This window comes from Cavia porcellus, unplaced genomic scaffold, assembly GCF_034190915.1.
Source record: "Cavia porcellus strain 051 isolate PalLab524CR breed Dunkin Hartley unplaced genomic scaffold, mCavPor4.1 scaffold_29, whole genome shotgun sequence".
In the NCBI taxonomy this organism is placed as follows: domain Eukaryota; kingdom Metazoa; phylum Chordata; class Mammalia; order Rodentia; family Caviidae; genus Cavia; species Cavia porcellus.
Window position 1 is genome coordinate 11,789,431 of NW_026947512.1, and position 18,612 is coordinate 11,808,042.

Consider the following 18,612-nt stretch of genomic DNA (forward strand, 5'->3'; position numbering starts at 1 on the left):
TTTGAGTATTAACCATTTAATTCTCAAACCACTCACATGCATAATGTTCTTTTACACAGTGTTAAAATAAAGAGGGAAATGCATTTCTTATACAAACAGAATTTCAAGTATACATTAATAGACTTTTCAGATTACTAACCAAGTTCCTAAGATCTCATTCACATTGTTCTTAAAGCTGTTCAACGAGAAAGCTTTTGCTAAACTGCTTTAAATATGTTTATATAAACCCATCTCTTAACTCTCTTTGAATCTCCCTCCCCCAACCCTAGCTGGCCCGCCCTCCCCCCACCCCGACCCTCCAGGGCTCCTGGGGCTCTAGGAGACATGCTACCCGCCAAGGACTACTAGCTTGTAGTCGAGGGAAGGACAGAACCTGCAGGAGGAGAGTCCCAGCATCAAAGTAAGGGCCAACAGACCTGATACTTGGAGATGATGCAATTCTGGATCACTTGTTTTCACTTGACTTTCAATCAAACACATCTCAGCCTCCACTGAACACAGAAACTTATGACAATTTAGTAGCTGGTAAGTTATCAGCTAATTTTTTTATTTTTTGGTACCAGGAATCAAACTCAGGGCCGCCCGTTTGCCAGGCAGGCACTGTGCCCCTAAGCTACATCCCCAGCCCTCAGCTAATTTTAGCCAGGCGTAGTGGTACACTTCTGTAATCTCAGCCCTTGAGAGGCTGTGGCAGGAAGATTGCAGAGTTTAAGGCCAGCCTTAAATACAAAGTGAGACCTTGTCTCCAAAAAAAAAAAAAAAAAGTAATTTTAAAATACAATAAATTAAACCAGTGAAACTTTCAAAATCAAGGTAGGCCACTTGAAGACTTTTAAATTTGGCTGTTGTTTCTTTTTTCCTTTGGCAGGGAGACGGTGGGGGCCATTTAAAAATGGATGTTATTTTATGTGTTCACATTAGGAAACTTGGTTAATGTACAGGTCTGCCAAGAGTTCCCCTCCTCAGCTCTCCTCCTGAAGTACTCTGGCTTCAGGGCCAGGACCAGCTAGCCATTTTCCTTGGGAATTAAAGTGCATTATTTTCAGTGAAGGGGGAGGGAAGAGGTGGCGGTTTACATTTAAGTGATGATTAAACACGGGTGGGGTGAGAGAAACTCCTATTCCATGTATATATGGAAATTTATACTAACGTCATAATAAAAACAGGTCGTCTTAGGGAGTAAGATGCATGCAGCCAGTTCAGCACAGGAAGCCAGTGGGAGGGGAGTGCTCTCCTGGCCCACTGGCTTTCCACTGTTATATTAAATGCTGCACACAAAACAACAGAGGGGCTGGGGATTTAGCTCAGCGGCAAAAGCATCTGCCTTGCAAGCAGGCGGTTGTGAGTTTGATCCCTGGTACCAATAAAAAGAGAAAAAAAAAAAACAAAAAAAACCAGAAATTTCAAATGTTAGGTTTTTTTTTTCCTTTTCCTCCAAAGGATAAAAACAGACTGGCAAACTCTTTAACTATAGTTAAAAATACCCTATGTCATTCCCTTTCAGGGATTACATTTTAGAAACTGATTGTCTGTTTTAGTATGACTCCTCCTTGATTAGCAAGTGGAGAGAAACTGCTACAAGTGCTACAGGAGCCTTTAGAAACTCAGGGGATGTGGACACAGTTGATTCTTGCTGTTACCAGTATCAACCGAGGGGGAGCGAAATCTTCCTATGATCTCTTTATCTGATAGCTACCACCAGAGTCTTATTATCATCTTTTTTCTTTTAAACAGTTTACTGTTCCTTGGAGGGGGACCCCAAGTTTCTCAAAGAGAAGTAAATGCTACATTTTCAGCTGTAGAAAGAAGTGATGGGCTCAAATGAGAAGGGAGAACTTGTCCTGGATTCTGGCCTCTGAGTCCAGTGTGATCTGCATTTCACAGTGACCAGGGGGAAGGCACAGTGCCAGGGACAAGTGGACGGGAGACGATTGTCACCCATCATATAAGCACCATAGAGAACAGTTGGTAGATTTCTTTCAGACTATGTCCATCTGAAGGAAACCAATTTTCTGCTACATTGACTTTTCTACCTGTGAATCCTCAGCCTTCTGTTCACCTCTTGGAGGCAGAGCATGAATGGGTCCCATCCTGAAATTATGAGGAACCAGGAAACCTGAATGCCCTTCCAGTGCACTTCTCCTTTTACTGATTTTAAGATTTCTTAAAAGGAGGAGGAGGAAGCCATTGGTTCCTGACTGAACTAGCAAATCTTTTAAGTTCTGCAGTCAAGCACAAAATAGTGCAGCAGCTAAAAATGTGAACACAGATCACAGTAGATGAAGAGCCAATGGGCAGATAAAACACATCTCTTTTGCCTGTAGTTTGGGATGCTTTTCTTCTGTCAAGGGCAGGGGATGGGAGCAAGGGAGTGAACTGCAGCCAGGCTAATATGTATCTAGCTGTTTCCGAAAGCATTTCTTAGAGGCTTAGAGGGAATCAGCAAGCCAGCCCATTCAGGTAGAGGAAGTTGACTTAACTTCACAGTCCTGGTAGGGAATTCCTTTTAGGAATTTGTTTTATTCCTTGCTTGTAGCAGGCAGATGCTTGTACATTTAGTCTTACTTCCCTATCCTCCTCCTCTCCCCCATGAAATCTTAAAATTCAGTGCAGTATAATTGCATAAAGTTCAACACAGTTCACAGTACTCTATAATCTTCTTCAGTATGAAAACCCCCAGGGGCTACTCTTTTTGGAGTCCCAAAGGCTATTGCTTTTCTATCCCACCCATAGATAGGAAGCCTTCAGCAGATTTTCTAAGGCATAGGAGGCATTGCCTCTGACACTGCAGCATTTACATATTAAGCAACAGCAAGGCCTAATGGCTATGAAAAACTTCATAGTCTGATTGTAATACGATCCTCTGAACTAAGAACCAACCTCTCCCTCAATCTACCTTTTCTTCTTGCATACACCACCTCTTTAAATTCCAAATGATCAATAGGCCATGTATCAGTGAAATTTTCTACAGGGTCCAAAATATGCTCAGAAAAGAGACTGCAACACATGAACTTGCTCTTAAATACACATTTCTTTCATGGATCAGAAGTCACTTGGTAGCTACTTAGTCTGAACAGTGGTTCTCGCTTTTTTTTTAATGAGTAATAAAACAACTCCCCACTACCTATTACTAGACAAGAGATACTATAGGCAGGAGACAAACTACAGTGGCCACTGTAACTTCTTTTCTGCCAGGGGTGAGAAGAAGGAAAGACAAGAAGCTCATTTTGGAATGACTGGCTTAGATCTTTTGTGATACTAGGACAAAGATGCTTCAATAACTCATTTCACATTTCATAATACCCAGAAATATTTAAGCCTTAGCAAGTACATTTCATTCACAAGGAACAGTGAATCACTTAGAAATCCCACTTAGAAGACAGATGAGAAGACAATAATCAAGGTATCGCAGTCATCTCAGGCAGGATAACTTCCTTTTCTCCATCAACCGTAACGTTGCTCCCGTTGTTTACCCCCAGCAGCTTGGCTCTTTTAATGCATTCAAGCGCTCCATTTCAGCTAGCAAATCTGAGAACTCTCCACTCAGTCGCACATGCAAAGGAAAGAAGATTCTAGAGACCAGATTTTGAAACTTTGTTCTAGTTACTTATGTACATTGTGTTTGCTATAGCGAGGAATCTGGAGATCACAGTATCGCCCTCTACAATTACTCTGAGAAACAGATGATTCATTTTACTGCCTGAACCCTGGCCTTCAATAAATTAAACTGAGAGCCATGCTTGGGAAATCAACAAAGGTATCATATAACCAGCTGCCAAAGACCCCCAAAGATTACTGAGGCAGTGATCCGCTTCTGACTGCACCTTCAACTCATTGCGCTGGATGCTGAGCCCAGGGCCTTGTGCACTCTAGGTACCTTCTTTATACCTTTCAGCCCACTGGGGGCTTTTAAAACTCCTGGCAGCACAGCAGTGAAATGGAAGGTCCAGCAGTCCCAGGCAGTTCTAACGCACAGCCAGGTGGAGCATTACTGGTGCAGGCCAATGGTTCTGTAATACAAAGCTCAGTGCCACTGTCCAACCAAGCCAAAGGCAAATAAGCCTCCACAGCTTCCTCCCAGACTCATGGATTTGATAGGTCTTGATGAAATCGCCTAATCATGTCTCACTGTTCTATTTTTAAATAAACAGAATCCCCACTCACTGACCACAAAAGGCAGCAACATCCACCCACCCTGATTTAGGTAAGACTGAACCTGAAGTACATGTTACAGTGAAACATCACGGGGCAAGCCTAGAAGACTCTGGGCACAAATGGTAAGCCAGAGGGAAATATTTCCTAAGCTGACATTAATTCCTGATACTATTACAGTAGGATGGCTTATAGGCTGAGAACTACAGTTATAAAAGAAAAAGTTGCAGCGAATAGTATGGTTTACCACCTCAACTACCCACAGGCTCACGCTGTATGTGGGCAGATCTCATTCTGTCAGTTGTCATGTGTGAATAATGTCTGTCTCATTATTTGGAATGTTACCATTCTCTGTATTCTCCATGTACCCTACTCAAAGTCCCAGGAAAGTAAATACTTATTAGTTGGTATCTAAACACAGGTTGCAACCCCAAATGGATCCCTCTCTCACTGTCACAGGTCCCCAGGGATCTCTGTTTAGGTCTTCCCAACAGGGATGAGAATGAAAAGGTGCTGAATGCGCTCGCTGCTAGGGTAAGTGTTAAAGCAACACTCCCTTCTCTACTGTAACAAATGTTCACAAGGTCAGCAAGCCGATTTGACCCCGAAGAGGAAATCCACTGAATGCAGTACTGCATTTTGAGATCAGGTTTGCCTAATAGTATTTTACTACTGAAATGAAATCTCTTCTACCTGTAACATTCAAGTATCAGCATTAAACAAGAGTATCCCTCTTTGGAGTGATTAAAAGCAAAATAAATCCTCTGAAAATCCCATCACCCACACCTCCATATAAAACATTAGTGGGAGGCTCTTTATCAGGAAAATATGGTTAATATTCCAGACCCTAAACGATGAATTACAAAAGGTGATTAAGAAAGAAAACAAACTCAAATAAATGTTTCACTCATTAAAAGAGTGGGTACATTTCTAAAAACAAAGACTCCACCAGCTACTCTTGCCAAATAGAAGCCAGTGGATAAAAGCACTAAGCACTGTGTTCTGCCACTGATGTAGGCAATAAAATCAAACATTAGCATCTGCACCTGACAAGAATTTCAGCTACTGTAGCCTCTGTACTGTAGGTCTGGATTTCCTCCGCTTGCTACAGAAAGCTACACTCGTGCTTCAGCCCAGGGCTCAGAGGTAAGGGGCTGAAGTGAGTACTATGCAGAAAAGCACAGGGGAGAGGTGGCAGAGGAGCTGGGCTCCTGCCCAGGCTGCAAACCAGCCTGAAATATGCTCAGTCGTTCGTGGGAGGTAGAATATTCTACATTGACTTTATCTGCCTTCATTCGACACCTTTTTTCTCACATACACTCAAACTCACACATAGCCGGGCAACTCATGGCAATACTGTAATTCACAGCTAGAGTATGCTTATAACAACAGCTACTTTCAACTGAAATATTGTATTAATCCCCACTCTTCTCAGGTAGATGCAAGCCAAGTTTCTTTTTTTGAGGTCCCTCTTTTTGGCAGGGTTTTAAACATATACTCCACACCTAAATCTTGGGTCTCTATAAAGAATAGCTTCACTAAGTGGATACACTGTGTTAAACATTTTTATATAAAGTGCAAGAATTTCTTAGCCAAAATACAAAGTTAACAAGATGCTCTCACAGCCTACTTTGCCAAGAATTTCATTTTTAGAATCAATAATACAGCTAACAAAATGCTTCCATGCTATCAAGGTCATGATGAATGAGTAAATATATTTATAGACATACACTTATGACAAAAGATATTACGAAAATAGCAGAATTCCCCACAAAACTTACTTGTGTGAACTATCATTAGTATACCATTCTGTGTTCAATGCACATGCATATACAACTGAATTATATTAGTGTTATTTTTATTGGGCCAGTCTTCCAAAAAAGAAAACAGGCAGATTTTTAAAAAAATTCAACGTATACAATTATTTCTGTAAAAATATTAGAAATACTACATAAATTCTAAATATTTCTGCTATCTGATAGCCATTCCAGAGGTGGCTTTGAGCCACACTTTGAGTGACCTCTGTCTTAGCATCTTGGTTTCCAGAGGAAACGCACTGTAAGCTTTGTTCCCTGCATAGCATTTCAGTTTTTGAGTGGCTCTTAACCACTATAGTTGGGATTCTGTAACTGTATGGGAAACTCAGCAGCTTAAATATGTCCTTAAAATACGTCACTGCCACCTGCTTCAAGATGTGCCTGCTTCACTTAGGTTGCTGTGATTGGCTTGAAATGGTTTAGGCTTATGATACTCAAAAGAAACAAAATATTCTGTCAATCTACGAGATTCTCTTTTTCTGACCTTGTTCTCTTTTGTAATTGAAGACCACAGAGTTTATTTTCCATGCAACCACTGCCTGAATTCAAACTTAGGATCACAGAGAATCTAGAGGAGGGGCTCAAAGACATGTAATAGAAAGTATGAGATTTTCTTAGATTATCACAAGATTTTCATTCCCTGGAACTATATTTTCAAAACTTTTCTCTGCATAAAATGAAGACTTTGAAGGTGGATTAATTCTAACAGGGTGAAGATGCGGCTCAAAGGGGAAAGTTTAAAGCACTTTTATTCATTAAAAATTTGCCCCAACCACTACATATTAAAATCTAACTGGGCCACTCTGTGCTCTCTTCACAATAGCCCACCCTCGTACTGTAGGGTGTCCTTTTTTCCCTCCTTTTACTTGGCACATACTTGTTCTTCAGATCTTGTTTCTTTTGCTACCTTTAGTAAAACTCTCCTACCCATCCCCTAATCTTATTGATGGTTATACACAGAAACCCCAAACATTCCATCTCTAGTTATCCACCTGCAAATGCCAAGGTGTCCTTCCCCCTTCCCAATGTTCTGCAGAGCCCCAAATCAAGTCTCTGGCTGTGAGAATCTCTTTTATTTCCTGTATTTGCAATTCCTGAGGCCTGACTTAGGAACAGAGATCTATTCACTGCATGGGCACTGGAGAGGATCAGCAAGAAGCCGTCAGGACTGCTTCTCCAGGAAACCACAGCACATGGAATGGATAACCTTAAAAACTCTTCTTTTCCAGGGGTTCTGTTTTGGGGATGATCATTCACAGAGCAGAATTCATTCTCTGCCCATATTTGTGCTTGAGGCAGGAAGTCTTTTTTCCCTCTCATTATAAGATAGCAAGGGTTTATATAAAAGTGACTCAAATCAGACAAGTCTAGATCAAAACAAAAAACTTAATTTTTTTTTTTGAATGAGAGGCTGGTAGCGATTGCTGAACTTTGAGTTGCAACATGTAAAGTCAGGCAAAAGATTTTCCTCTATGGTATGCAATACAAACAGGATGAACCAATTTGTCATCAAGACCAAAATCTCAACAGTGTAACTTATCTGGCCTCATGACAGAAACTCCTGTTGAGTAATTCAGTAGCTACATTTTTCCACACCACAGTCATTTATTCAGAAACTTAAAATGCACATGACATCTCTAATAAGTTCTCTGACAGTAAGTTATTTTACTCCCTATGGAGTATATGAGGCTCAGCATGTACAGTATCTGTGGCTTCACAGCAAATACAGGTAAATGATCACAACTTAAAACAGGGTACAAAACAGAAAAATGCAAAGTTTGCCTTAAAAGAAACATGAGAGCTGGGTGTGGTGGCTCACGCCTGTAATCCCAGCACACGGGAGGCTGAGGCAGGAGGATCCTTGGGAGTTCGACACCAGCCTGGGCTACAAAGTGAGCTCAAGGCCAGCCTGAACTGCACATCAAGACCCCGTCTAAAAAAAAAAAAAAAAAAAAAAAAAAAAAAAAAAAATGGGAGAAGTGAGTAGCTTAATCTGCTGCAGGCATCCATTTCATTCTCCTTGGGGATCCTTCACTGATCCATAATAAAAATAGTCAATGAATTCTATAGGACTATGAACTGACCACAGGTGAGTCAAGAAAAAACGAAAACCAAAAAAAAAACCTCTAAAGTGACTTATAGGAAATTAAAGACAGCCCCAAATCTCTGAAATGCCTTCATAAAACGAGGTATCATTTCTTTTCCTACACATCGTAGCTGATCAATAGTATGGCCATAACCATATGACAGTTTTAGGTCCGGCCTTTAAGAGGACTGGCACTTTCCACCCAGCTTCTGGGAAGGCATGAGCTGCCCTACAAGTCAAATGATCCTTACAGAAAGAATATATAAGAGTCCTGAGACTCGAAGTAGAGGAGCCCCCTGAGCCTGACCTTGATTGCCCCAAACTGTTAGCTGTGAGATCTCTGGGACCTACCAGACCAGTCCAACTATCCGCTGAATACACCCCCAGACAAGCTGGTTGCTGTAGGGAGCAGAGCTGCCCAGAAAGCCCTCCCTTAACACTTGATTTGAAAAATCATGATCTACAAGGTAGAAGTTGTTTTAAATTGGCAAGCTTTGGAGTAGTCTGTTACGCAGCCCAAGTGAAAAATTATCTTTCAATTTCTGCCTTGGTAGTAACTCATTCACTCAGGATTAGACCTACCAAATGAGTGATTCCTCTCAATCAGTGGGCAATATCCTCAGCAAGTAATTACTATTTAAATCTGCTCTGAGATCAAATGCATGATCTTTTGAAAAAATCCAATTACTTTCCCTTGAATTATGAATTCAATATTGTTACTGCCTCTTGTATAATCCAGTATGTTCCAACTTTTCATAATAAATGCAGTGCATGTGATGTAGTGAAGACAGTCTAGGATATGGAATAAACAGTGGTCCTGGAATTTACAACCTTGGGCTCATCGGTTTCCTTGTCTATAAAATGTGGTAAAATCACACCTACTAGAGGCAATGGAGTCTATGAAGATGTGTCAGGATGCCTCAATGAAACTGTTTCTTCCGTTCTAAAATAAAGGTAACAACAGCATCTACTTTCATGGGTTGTCATAGGATTAGATGAGTCGATTAATTTAAGCACATAAACATTGAAAAAGTTGGCCATTTTTAGTATTACTGCTATTACCTCATAGGATTACTTTGAGCATTAACTGCATTATGTCAGTAAAACACAGTATAGCTAATTCTGTTCCCTTCTTTTTAAACTTTTATCTCAGTAGTGAGAAGTGCAGGCTTTTTAAAAGCATACTTCCCAGACACTGATCAAGTGGATTTAGGAGTCTCAAGTATCAAAAGCTACATCTAAACTATGTCTAAATCCGATTTTGTTACACAAATTCCAAGCATGTTATCTGGTACTAAAAAATACTTAGAATTTACTTAAGGGAACAGAGTCTCATACATAATACCTATCAGTGGAGACAAGTGATTTCACAGAATAGGAGACCTGCTCCCAGGAGATATTTTAATTTCTGGCATTACAGATTATTTCAGATATAAGATTCACAGTATTTTCAATTATGATATAGGATATAAGAATTAAAGACAGCAACACATGGAAAAATAGGTCTAAAAGAAGAGTTGAAATCTTCAGATGTTTCATTCCATTTAAAACATCCAGGGAGGGAGAAAAAAGGAAGATTTGGCCTTTATTACTCCATGTAAAAACAGAATTTCTTTGGGAAAATAAAATAAAGACATAGAAGATAGGGGAAAAGTACAAATTTCTAATCTAGAAAAACAGTACTTCTAGTAAGAATTGAAACTACTCAAATTATTTTTTAATTCTAACGGGAATAAATTCATTCTGGCCATCATGATGCAAACAAGTTCAAGTTAATTCACAGGAATGGCAAACTCCCTTATAAAAACATTACTTTTGGCTGGGTGTGGTGGTGCATGTCTGTAATTCCAGCACTTGGGAGGCTGAGGCAGGAGGACTGCTATGAGTTTGAAGCCAGCCTGGGCTACATAGTCAGTTCAAGACCAAACTGAACTACATAGTGAAACCTCGTCTGCAAAAAGACAAAACAAAACAAAACATTATGGGGCTGGGGATTTAGCTCAGCAGCATAAGCACCTGCCTTGTAAACAGGCAGTCGTGAGTTCGATCCCCGGTACCGATAAAAAGGAAAAAGACAAAAAAACAAAAACAAAAACAAAAACATTACTCTTCTTTCTTTTTTTAGACTAGTCAAGTGCAGTAATGAGAAGGGGGGAAAGAGTAGAACAAGGAGTTCAATCTGTACTGACTGTGAACAATCAATTGAGATAACTCACTACCTTCGGACCAGCCAAAACATTACTTTTCAAATAGCATTCTATATAAACATGGTATCCAGTTAACACCATATTATCATGTGTGGAATTATTTGTAAGAATCATCTTGTTATGGGCTAGGGATACAGCTCAGCAGCACAGTGCCTGCTTGGAAAGCCTGAAGTCCCAGTACAAAAAAAAAAAAATCTCTTTATAAACAACTACCATCCTAAACTTTAATCTACCTATCCCTTTAAGGCAAGAACAAATCATAAACTCAGTTTAAATACCCTCTGAACAATGGAAATCATGAAATAGGAAAACAAAATGGTTTATGAAAAAAGGATCTAGAAAAAATGGCAAGCTCTTTAAAGAAACTTATGGCATGGTGGTGAACACTAATAATTAGGAGACTGAGGCAGAGGGTGGAAGTTTAAGACTAGCCTGAACAACTTAGTGAGGTCTGTCTCAAAATAAAAATATAAAGGGCTGGGGACCTGGCTCAGTGGTGGAGCACTTGGCTACCATGCACAAGGCCCTGGGTTTAGTTCCCAGCACAGCAAAAACAAATAAGAAAATTAACAAACAATACAATATGACAGCATGAATTTAAAACCTTAACCACACTCATCTAGAAGTACAATGGCAGGAATAACAAATTTTGAGGGCAAGTACTCCAAATCAAGTTTAGGAGATGGCAAGCTTTTTCTGTCAAATTCCAGACAGTAAATATTTCCGAGTTGTACAGGCCATGTACTTTTATCATTACACTAGAAAGAGCCAATAAATAAGAACCAAATGCATAGATGTGGTCCTGTTCCAATATAATTTTGATTCTACAAAAAGGTGATTTAGGATTTGGCATGAGGACTGTGGTTTGCCGAACCTTCATGTCTGACAACTGCTTGTCTTTTTTTGAAATCTCACCTACCAAAATATTTTAAATTCTTCCTCATATGGCATAAGAGCTCCATTTTCAGAGACTAAATTCCATAAGGATTCATCTGTTACTCCTTGAACAAATACAAATACAGATAAGGGGAAAGACATTTGAAGAAGAAATCACACTTGTTATAGATGAAAAAAGGAAAACTTTCAGGATTTCAACTCCTTTTTTTGAGATAGGGTCTCACTATGTATGTAGTTCAGGCTGGACTTGAACCCACAGTGACCCTCCTCCTTCAGCCTAGACGGTATTGGTATTATAGGCATGTGCTACCATGCCCAACTCCAACTCCTTTTTGATTAAATGCATGATTCAGAATACTTTTGTCTGCTCAATTCTATTACCTTTTCATTATCCATTGCTTTAATTTCTTTTTCCTTTTTTTCTGAGACAGGGTCTTGCTATAGAGTTCAGGTTGCTCTCAAAATTTGCTGTAATTTTCCTGCCTCAGCCTCCTGAATGCTGGATTGCAGGTATATACCATCACGCCTTGCTGCCCTCATTTTTAAACATTGGATAATCTAATTAAATAAAATACAGTTTTTATAAGCTAAAAAACAAAAGCCTACAGTTAGTGTCAAGTAACACTTATAACTTTAAAAGTTATTTCACGGCCAAAGAATATTTAATAATTAAAAGTGAAATTTCCTATTTCACTCTTCCACCATACAACCGGCAACCCAACCAGATCTCATCTATGAAGTTAGGAGGAAAACAATCCATGTCTGCTCTCATACCACCTTTGGAAAGCCATACCTGGCTCATAGGACTAGATGGAAACATGAAAGAATGCTAAAAACAGAAAAACTTTCCTTAACTGCTTTCTTCCAATATCTGTACTGTACAAGCTAAATTGCTTTTACATAGTCTTTAATATAATAAAATGATGTGGGGCAGTTTACAACTTACATAAAATAAAACTCAACTTAGCTTAGAGGTAAATATGGTTCTGAGTAAAAAAGAGAACAAGTCATTAGAAAGAGCCTTTCTGCCTACATTACTGTCATGCCAATGCAGGATTTTATCTTGGTATTAGAGTTTGCAGAGAATAGAAGATGCATCTGAAAATGAAAACAGTATGTTTTTTGCTTAGAATACTAGATAGGTAGGTCTTTATTATTAAATGCCACGCAATAAATGAAAATCATCCCAGTACTCACAATTTCATGGCATTAAGTTTCTTAATGATGATTTAGCTCTCAATGCTAATGCAGTTCCCTTCACAAGGTGACATGTGCAAATTAAGATTTGGTAATGAGTTTTCAGCATCAGCTAAAGTCCATTTAAGAACATCCTTAAGAGGTATCCTCCATGCACACACGATTATAGGTATTCATGAATGTATACAATACATTACTCAACTCCTACAATTCTACAGTGATGTTAGCTAAGAACTAGAACAATGTCACAGTGAACCTGGCTAAGAATCCTGGATATTTAGAATAATATCTCTTTTTACTGAAATAGGGCAATTGTTTTCAGAAGTTTTAATTTGTTTAACAGCCAGCCTGGCTTAAATTTTCAGGAATTTCATAGCTCTGGTTAGGTCAATTAAGAAAGAACCAGCAAACATGGCTGTGCTGATGTGGTTCTAGACAACCAGGAAGCATTCTATTCACAGTATCATTACAGTATAAACCCACACAGAGGTGAATGACGGGGAGGGGAACCTACCAGACACACATATTATCTCCATATGAGTTCGACAGTCCCTACTTCATGTAAGACATTTGTTGCAACTCTGAAAGGAGTACTAACAAATGCTGCAAAAAGTTTTCTCTTTACAGAAATTACTGTACTTCACTCTTGCAATTTGGTAATAGTTTAAAAAGCTCTATTTTCCCACATGTAATCTAAAAAAGTAACAAAGCAATAAAGAGCTTTTCAGCATACTATGTCTCAAAAGTAGGGTGGACCTATCTTTTTTTTTTTTTGGTAGGTTAAAAGCTCCACTTAAAGCAGCATATTCGCTTCCCAGCTCCCTGCCTAATTTAACAATGGCAAAATCTGTCCATGGAAAACTTTGACTACCAGCTGAAATGTAGCCACAAGATTCCAGTCAAATTTCAACTCTATTTTTCTATTCCACAGAGCACAACTAATCCCCCTAAGCTCTAGGAGACAGTTTTCAACCTATCATACTGTTATCCAACTACAGAGGGTGCCCCAGTCGATGCCTCCTAAAAACACAGTTTTAATGCTGCTTTAGGCTCTTATCAAATGGTAGCACCATGCCATTCCTCTAAAAGATGACCTTCTTTGCTTTTCCAAAAGAAAAAAACTGTTCTATAGAAATAGAGTGCAGCTGTATGTGTATGTGCAATTCTCAGATTGCTTAAAGCTACCCTTTACATTCTAATTTCCCATTGCCAAAAAAGTCTTTCTTTTTTTACCCACCCTCCACATACCACAAACCATTCTCAGGAAAGAAGCACACAACTAACATTCTCACAAATGGCTCTCTAATACAGGTTTGACCAGTCTCTCCCAAATCTCTGTTACAATCATCTATGTCTCTGCAACAAACCAATTTCTTAACCCATTAAATACTTATATTTAAAAAAAAAATCAAGAGAAACCAGAGCTTTTTTTTCTCTTTTTCTATTTGCACTCTAAGTTGTAAGCATCTATCTGCCTGCATCTCTTAGTATTCTTCCTTTTTCTCTGCATGCAGACAGGGCATCTAAAGCTCTACATGCTTGGTAAATTCACTCAATGCTGGATTAAGAATCTTAGAAAAACCCAGAATTACTAAAAAGGTCCCTTTGAAGCTTTAAAAATCTTAGGAATGATGAAGTTACCAGACCTGATCAAAATTGATCCCTTGATCATTTATTGCAACACAATTGTGCATGTTTTCTGGTAAGTGCCCTGTAGTGTATTAAAAAATCAAAGCTCTTGGAGTCACCAGCAAGGTGCTGATGGGTGGTTTATGAATCCTAGGTTTGCAGACCCGAGACAGATTTAAGTGAGGTTCTTCATTGGACAGAAAATATAAACTACTACATATGTAGAAGGAAATGACATTGTGGTTGCAGTAAGAACAATAGTGTTGAGTTTCTTCAACCACAATATTGCAGAAAAATTGTTTATAACTTCATATAAAAGTTATCAAATATGGACACCTGTGGATTAAAAATACAATCCAGGCTCATTTCACTGGAAAGTGACATTTTTGATGTAGAATATTGCTGTTGTGTGGAAGTAGGAGCCAAACAGACTGGATGAAAACTTTGGTAGTCAGCCTAACAGGTTAATGCATCTGAACTAGAGCCATTTCCGTAACACCAAGAATGGATAAACACTATGGTTTACACATATCAGTCAGGCAGTTGCAGTATGGCTCTATGTTGCTCAACATTTGCAAAACATACAAACACTTCCCTGCTCCGCTCTTGCTCAACACAACATTCAAGCCCCCAAATGCAGCAGTACCTACTACAAACACTTTGCTGCTTGTGTCATTTCCAGGTGCTTAAAGTGCTTCAGGTGACGCTGCCCACTAGAACACTGCTCCAAGACGGCTGATGACATGAAACAATCAAGCAAAGTACCGGCTGCCTAGTAACAGCAAAGAAAAGTCTAACCTTCCAGAACAATTAAGAACCACCAGTATTCATTCATTTTTTCCTTTAAATGTGAAGATGCACGCATTCTGGCAGGGAAGGATTCCTCCTCCTCACGACTACCTCCTCTTGTGACTGGCTGCTTCAAATGGCCGAGGCTCCTATTGCATTTTTTACTGGGCAGTTACAGCCACCAAGATGATATGGATCTAAATGCAGTGTTCAAACATGACTGGCTAAGAAATGATTTATCATAGTTTCATTAAAAATTTTTTTCTTATAAAGTTAACAAACCAAGGCTGTTGATCCCTGAATAAGAAAGTTGATTTGCTTAATTATTTTCCAAAGTGAGTTGTGGAAGGAGGGGACGAGCCTTTCGCGCTTCTGTTTATGTTGCTGACCCTCTAATTTGGCAACATCTTGGGAACATCTGGTCTAGTGATGTGGCATTTTGTGAATCTAAGTATCAGCCCATGGCCCTGACGTGGGTTGCTTATGGCCCAAAGAGGAAGAGGGTCTGCCCTCTACCCCTCAATATTTCAGTCTGGCCCAGTAGTGGACACAGAGCCCTGGGCAGTTTCCCCAGGAGCAACTGTCTCTTCCTGTGGAGGTGATTCTTCCTCAACTTGTCCTCGAGATGTGACAGTTGTTTCAGGTGAGATGCTGTGAGGTCCCTCCAGCAGCATACAGGCAGGGTGGTTTTTACGAAAGTGCTGATTTAAGATGGCCTGGAAGGGGAAACTTTTGCCACAAACATGACAGTGAAACGGTTTGTTGCCTGTGTGCTTACGGATATGATACTCCAGCTGATCTTTCCGGGTATACTTCTTACCACACATGCGGCAAACAAATGGCGTGATCCCCATATGCAGGCGCATATGGCGGTCCAGGCTGCCCTTCTGGTTGAAAGATTTGGCGCAGTAGATGCAGGTGAGCCTGGGGTTATACCGGAACCACCGCTCGGATACTTCTTGTTCTCGGAGATACTCCACATAGCCACTTACCCCCATCATTGCTGACTCTTCTACCTGGGTCAGGAGAGGAAGGAAAGCAGGAATAAACTTGTCTTATTCCACATGTTAAAGGCAATCAACTGTATTTTTACTTATTACCAAGATACATGCCTCTGTGTGTGTGTGTGTGTGTGTGTGTGTGTGTGTGTGTGTGTGTGTTGCTGGGAATTGAGTCCAGGGTCTTCTGCATACTAGGTGAGCACTCTACCACTGAGCTCTCACTCCAGGCCCTATGTTCTTATTTTTAGTAGAGAAGCAAGGATTAGGATATGGCTTAGCGGTATGGCGCCTGCCTGGCAAGTGTGAGGTCCTGAGTTCAATTCCCAATACCAAAAAACAAAGCAAAACACAGAACCATGAAAGAAATTACAACCAAAAAGTAGAGACATTAACAAAACCTGAGAAGGAAGGAGGAAAAACCTAAGGATATTCTATTCTACCACCGCAGAAGCAACACAACAAAATCATTTTCTGACTGACAAAGTAGATGCTTATTAAACCTCTGATTACAACAAAAAGAAAATCTGAGCCTACCTATATCACCTCTTGGATTCTAGTCTTTCAATCATATTCTAAATAATCAGATACTTAGGCAGTGCTAGTCCAAAAGAACTTTCTGTAATGATGGAAGTGTTTTATAATCTGTACCATCCAGCACAGGAACCACTGACCACAGGTGGCTTTGGAACATTTAGAATACAGTTAGTGCAACTGAGGAAGTAAATTTCTTATTTCAATTGCTTTCAATGAATTAAGATACAAATTCAAATAACCACACATGACATGTGGTTAATGCTGTATATCAAAACAGTACAGAATGTATACTGGCAAACACTATAAGTTACATCTATGGCCCTATTATTACTAACATATTTTAACCAGCAGAAACTACCTTTATAGAAAGGTATGTAATTTGTAGGTGGGAATATGCCTTTTTTATCTAAACTACTTTTATATCATGCAAACAATATCTTCATTTTAAAGACTACTCAAAGTTTACTTGAAAAAAAAGTTCACTTGACCTCAAAGTAATTGGCTGGAGATGTGGTCTTCTATCTAAAAGCTAGAAGGTAGTGGGGTATGTTCCTTTCAATAACTAATTTAAAAGTTTTACACTTAGAAACAGTTCTGCTTCAGAACTCTATATCAAAATATCACCATTCAGAAATTACTGACTTTTTTTTTTGGTACTGGAGATTGAACTCATGACCTTGTACTTGCCAGGCAGGTGCTTATACCACTGAGCTAAATACCCAGCCCAGAAATTACTGACTTTTTAAGCTGACTGCTAAAGCTATTATATTACAGTAAGTTTTTAAAATGTCTAGGAGGAAATTATGTATGTTTAGTGGAAGCTAAAGTACCAATGCAAAAAGTGTCTAAATTGACTGTAGATTAAAAATTCATCTAATTAGCAATTAATCCTGATGTTCTTAATTTCTAAAAACATGTTTTCTCTTCTTTCTTATATGCTAGCTGACACTGTATTTATTTGTTTACTTATTTACTTTTTGTGTTTTTGAGACAGGTTCTCTCTATATAGTTCAGGGTGGCCTTGAACTCACTATGTAGCCCAGGCTGGCCTCAAACTCAAGGCAATCCTCCTGCCTCAGAGCCTTCCTAGAGCTGGGATTATAGTGGTGCGCTACCATGTCTGGCCTTGACAATGTTTTTTTTCTTTTTCTTTTTTTTGTGCCTGGGAACAAACTCACGACCTCATGCTTAAGAGGCAGGGTTTATGGCACTCAGCTAAATCCCTGACCCCACAATGCTCTTTTATAAAGCAATTCTAATAGAGGCAGTTTGCAAGAGGTTGGGAAACACTATGTAAATTCAAGGGTTGAAGAATAAGACTGATGCTTGAGATTATTCTGACTTATGTAACACTTCTTTCTGCTTCATCATTTTGGATAATCAAAACAGAATTCACATTAAGAATGAGGATTATAAAGTCTTGGTGATCAAGGACAAAGCAAACAATAATTTCTCTGAGGCTGTTTTCACATACATAAAATGAAAAGGCTATCATATGCACTGCCAACTTACTGACTCTCATGAAAATCAAACAGGATAGTAATACCTCAAAATGTTTTCTTAAACATTTATTAATTGATTGGTATTGTCTTGCCATGCTGTGCATTCAGATAGTACTGTCTACTGTGTTCCTTTTAGGAAGTACTGACTTCAGTATTTTTCTTTGTATGCACTTAATATTCTCAGCCCAGGCATTGTGGGACACGCCTATAATCCTAGCACTCAGGAATCCCTTTTATTTTCTGAGACAGGATGTTGCTAAATTGTCCAGGCTGTGCTCAAACTTGGGATTTTCCTGCTTTAGCCTTCTGAGTAGCTGGGATTACAACTATATGCTACGAACCCTGCTAAAATTTCTTTTCTTTGCATTCTTTGGTACTAGGAAATGAAAGAACTTTTGCAATGAGCTATATTCCCAGTCTTTTTTAATTTTAATTTTAATTTTGATAGGGTCTTAGTAAGTTTCTAAATTGCCCAGACTCTTGCTGCTTCAACCTTCCAGGATGCTAGGATTACAAGAGTGTGCCACAACACCAGCTCAACATTTGTTCTTACTACAGTGGAAATTCTTGCTCTGTTTTTGTCTTCTGTGGCAGGGGAAAGGAAGAAATTCACCACAATAAACTTTTGTACATATCACCCTTAATGTCATGTCTAGACTATATTATATATCTGCTATTTCTTTATAGTTTATACATTTTGCTTCAGGTAAACACTTTTGCGGAACTCCAGTTTTCCATTTCATTTTTTGTAGTAATGGAGATGGAACCCAGGGCCTTCACACTGAGCTGCATTCCCAGTCC

General features: G+C 39.2%; 1 protein-coding gene across 6 annotated transcripts in view; it reads right to left on the reverse strand.

Annotated features, from left to right (window-relative positions):
• Window positions 1–18,612, reverse strand: part of Zbtb37 (zinc finger and BTB domain containing 37) — a 26,684-nt gene continuing 8,072 nt past the window's right edge. For all 6 annotated transcript variants that reach the window (XM_003474691.5, XM_013158025.3, XM_063239952.1 and 3 more), the window contains exon 4: window positions 1–15,790. In XM_003474691.5, coding sequence (XP_003474739.1) covers window positions 15,302–15,790 — 489 coding nt within the window. In that variant the 3' untranslated portion in view covers window positions 1–15,301. The remainder of the gene's footprint in view (window positions 15,791–18,612) is intronic.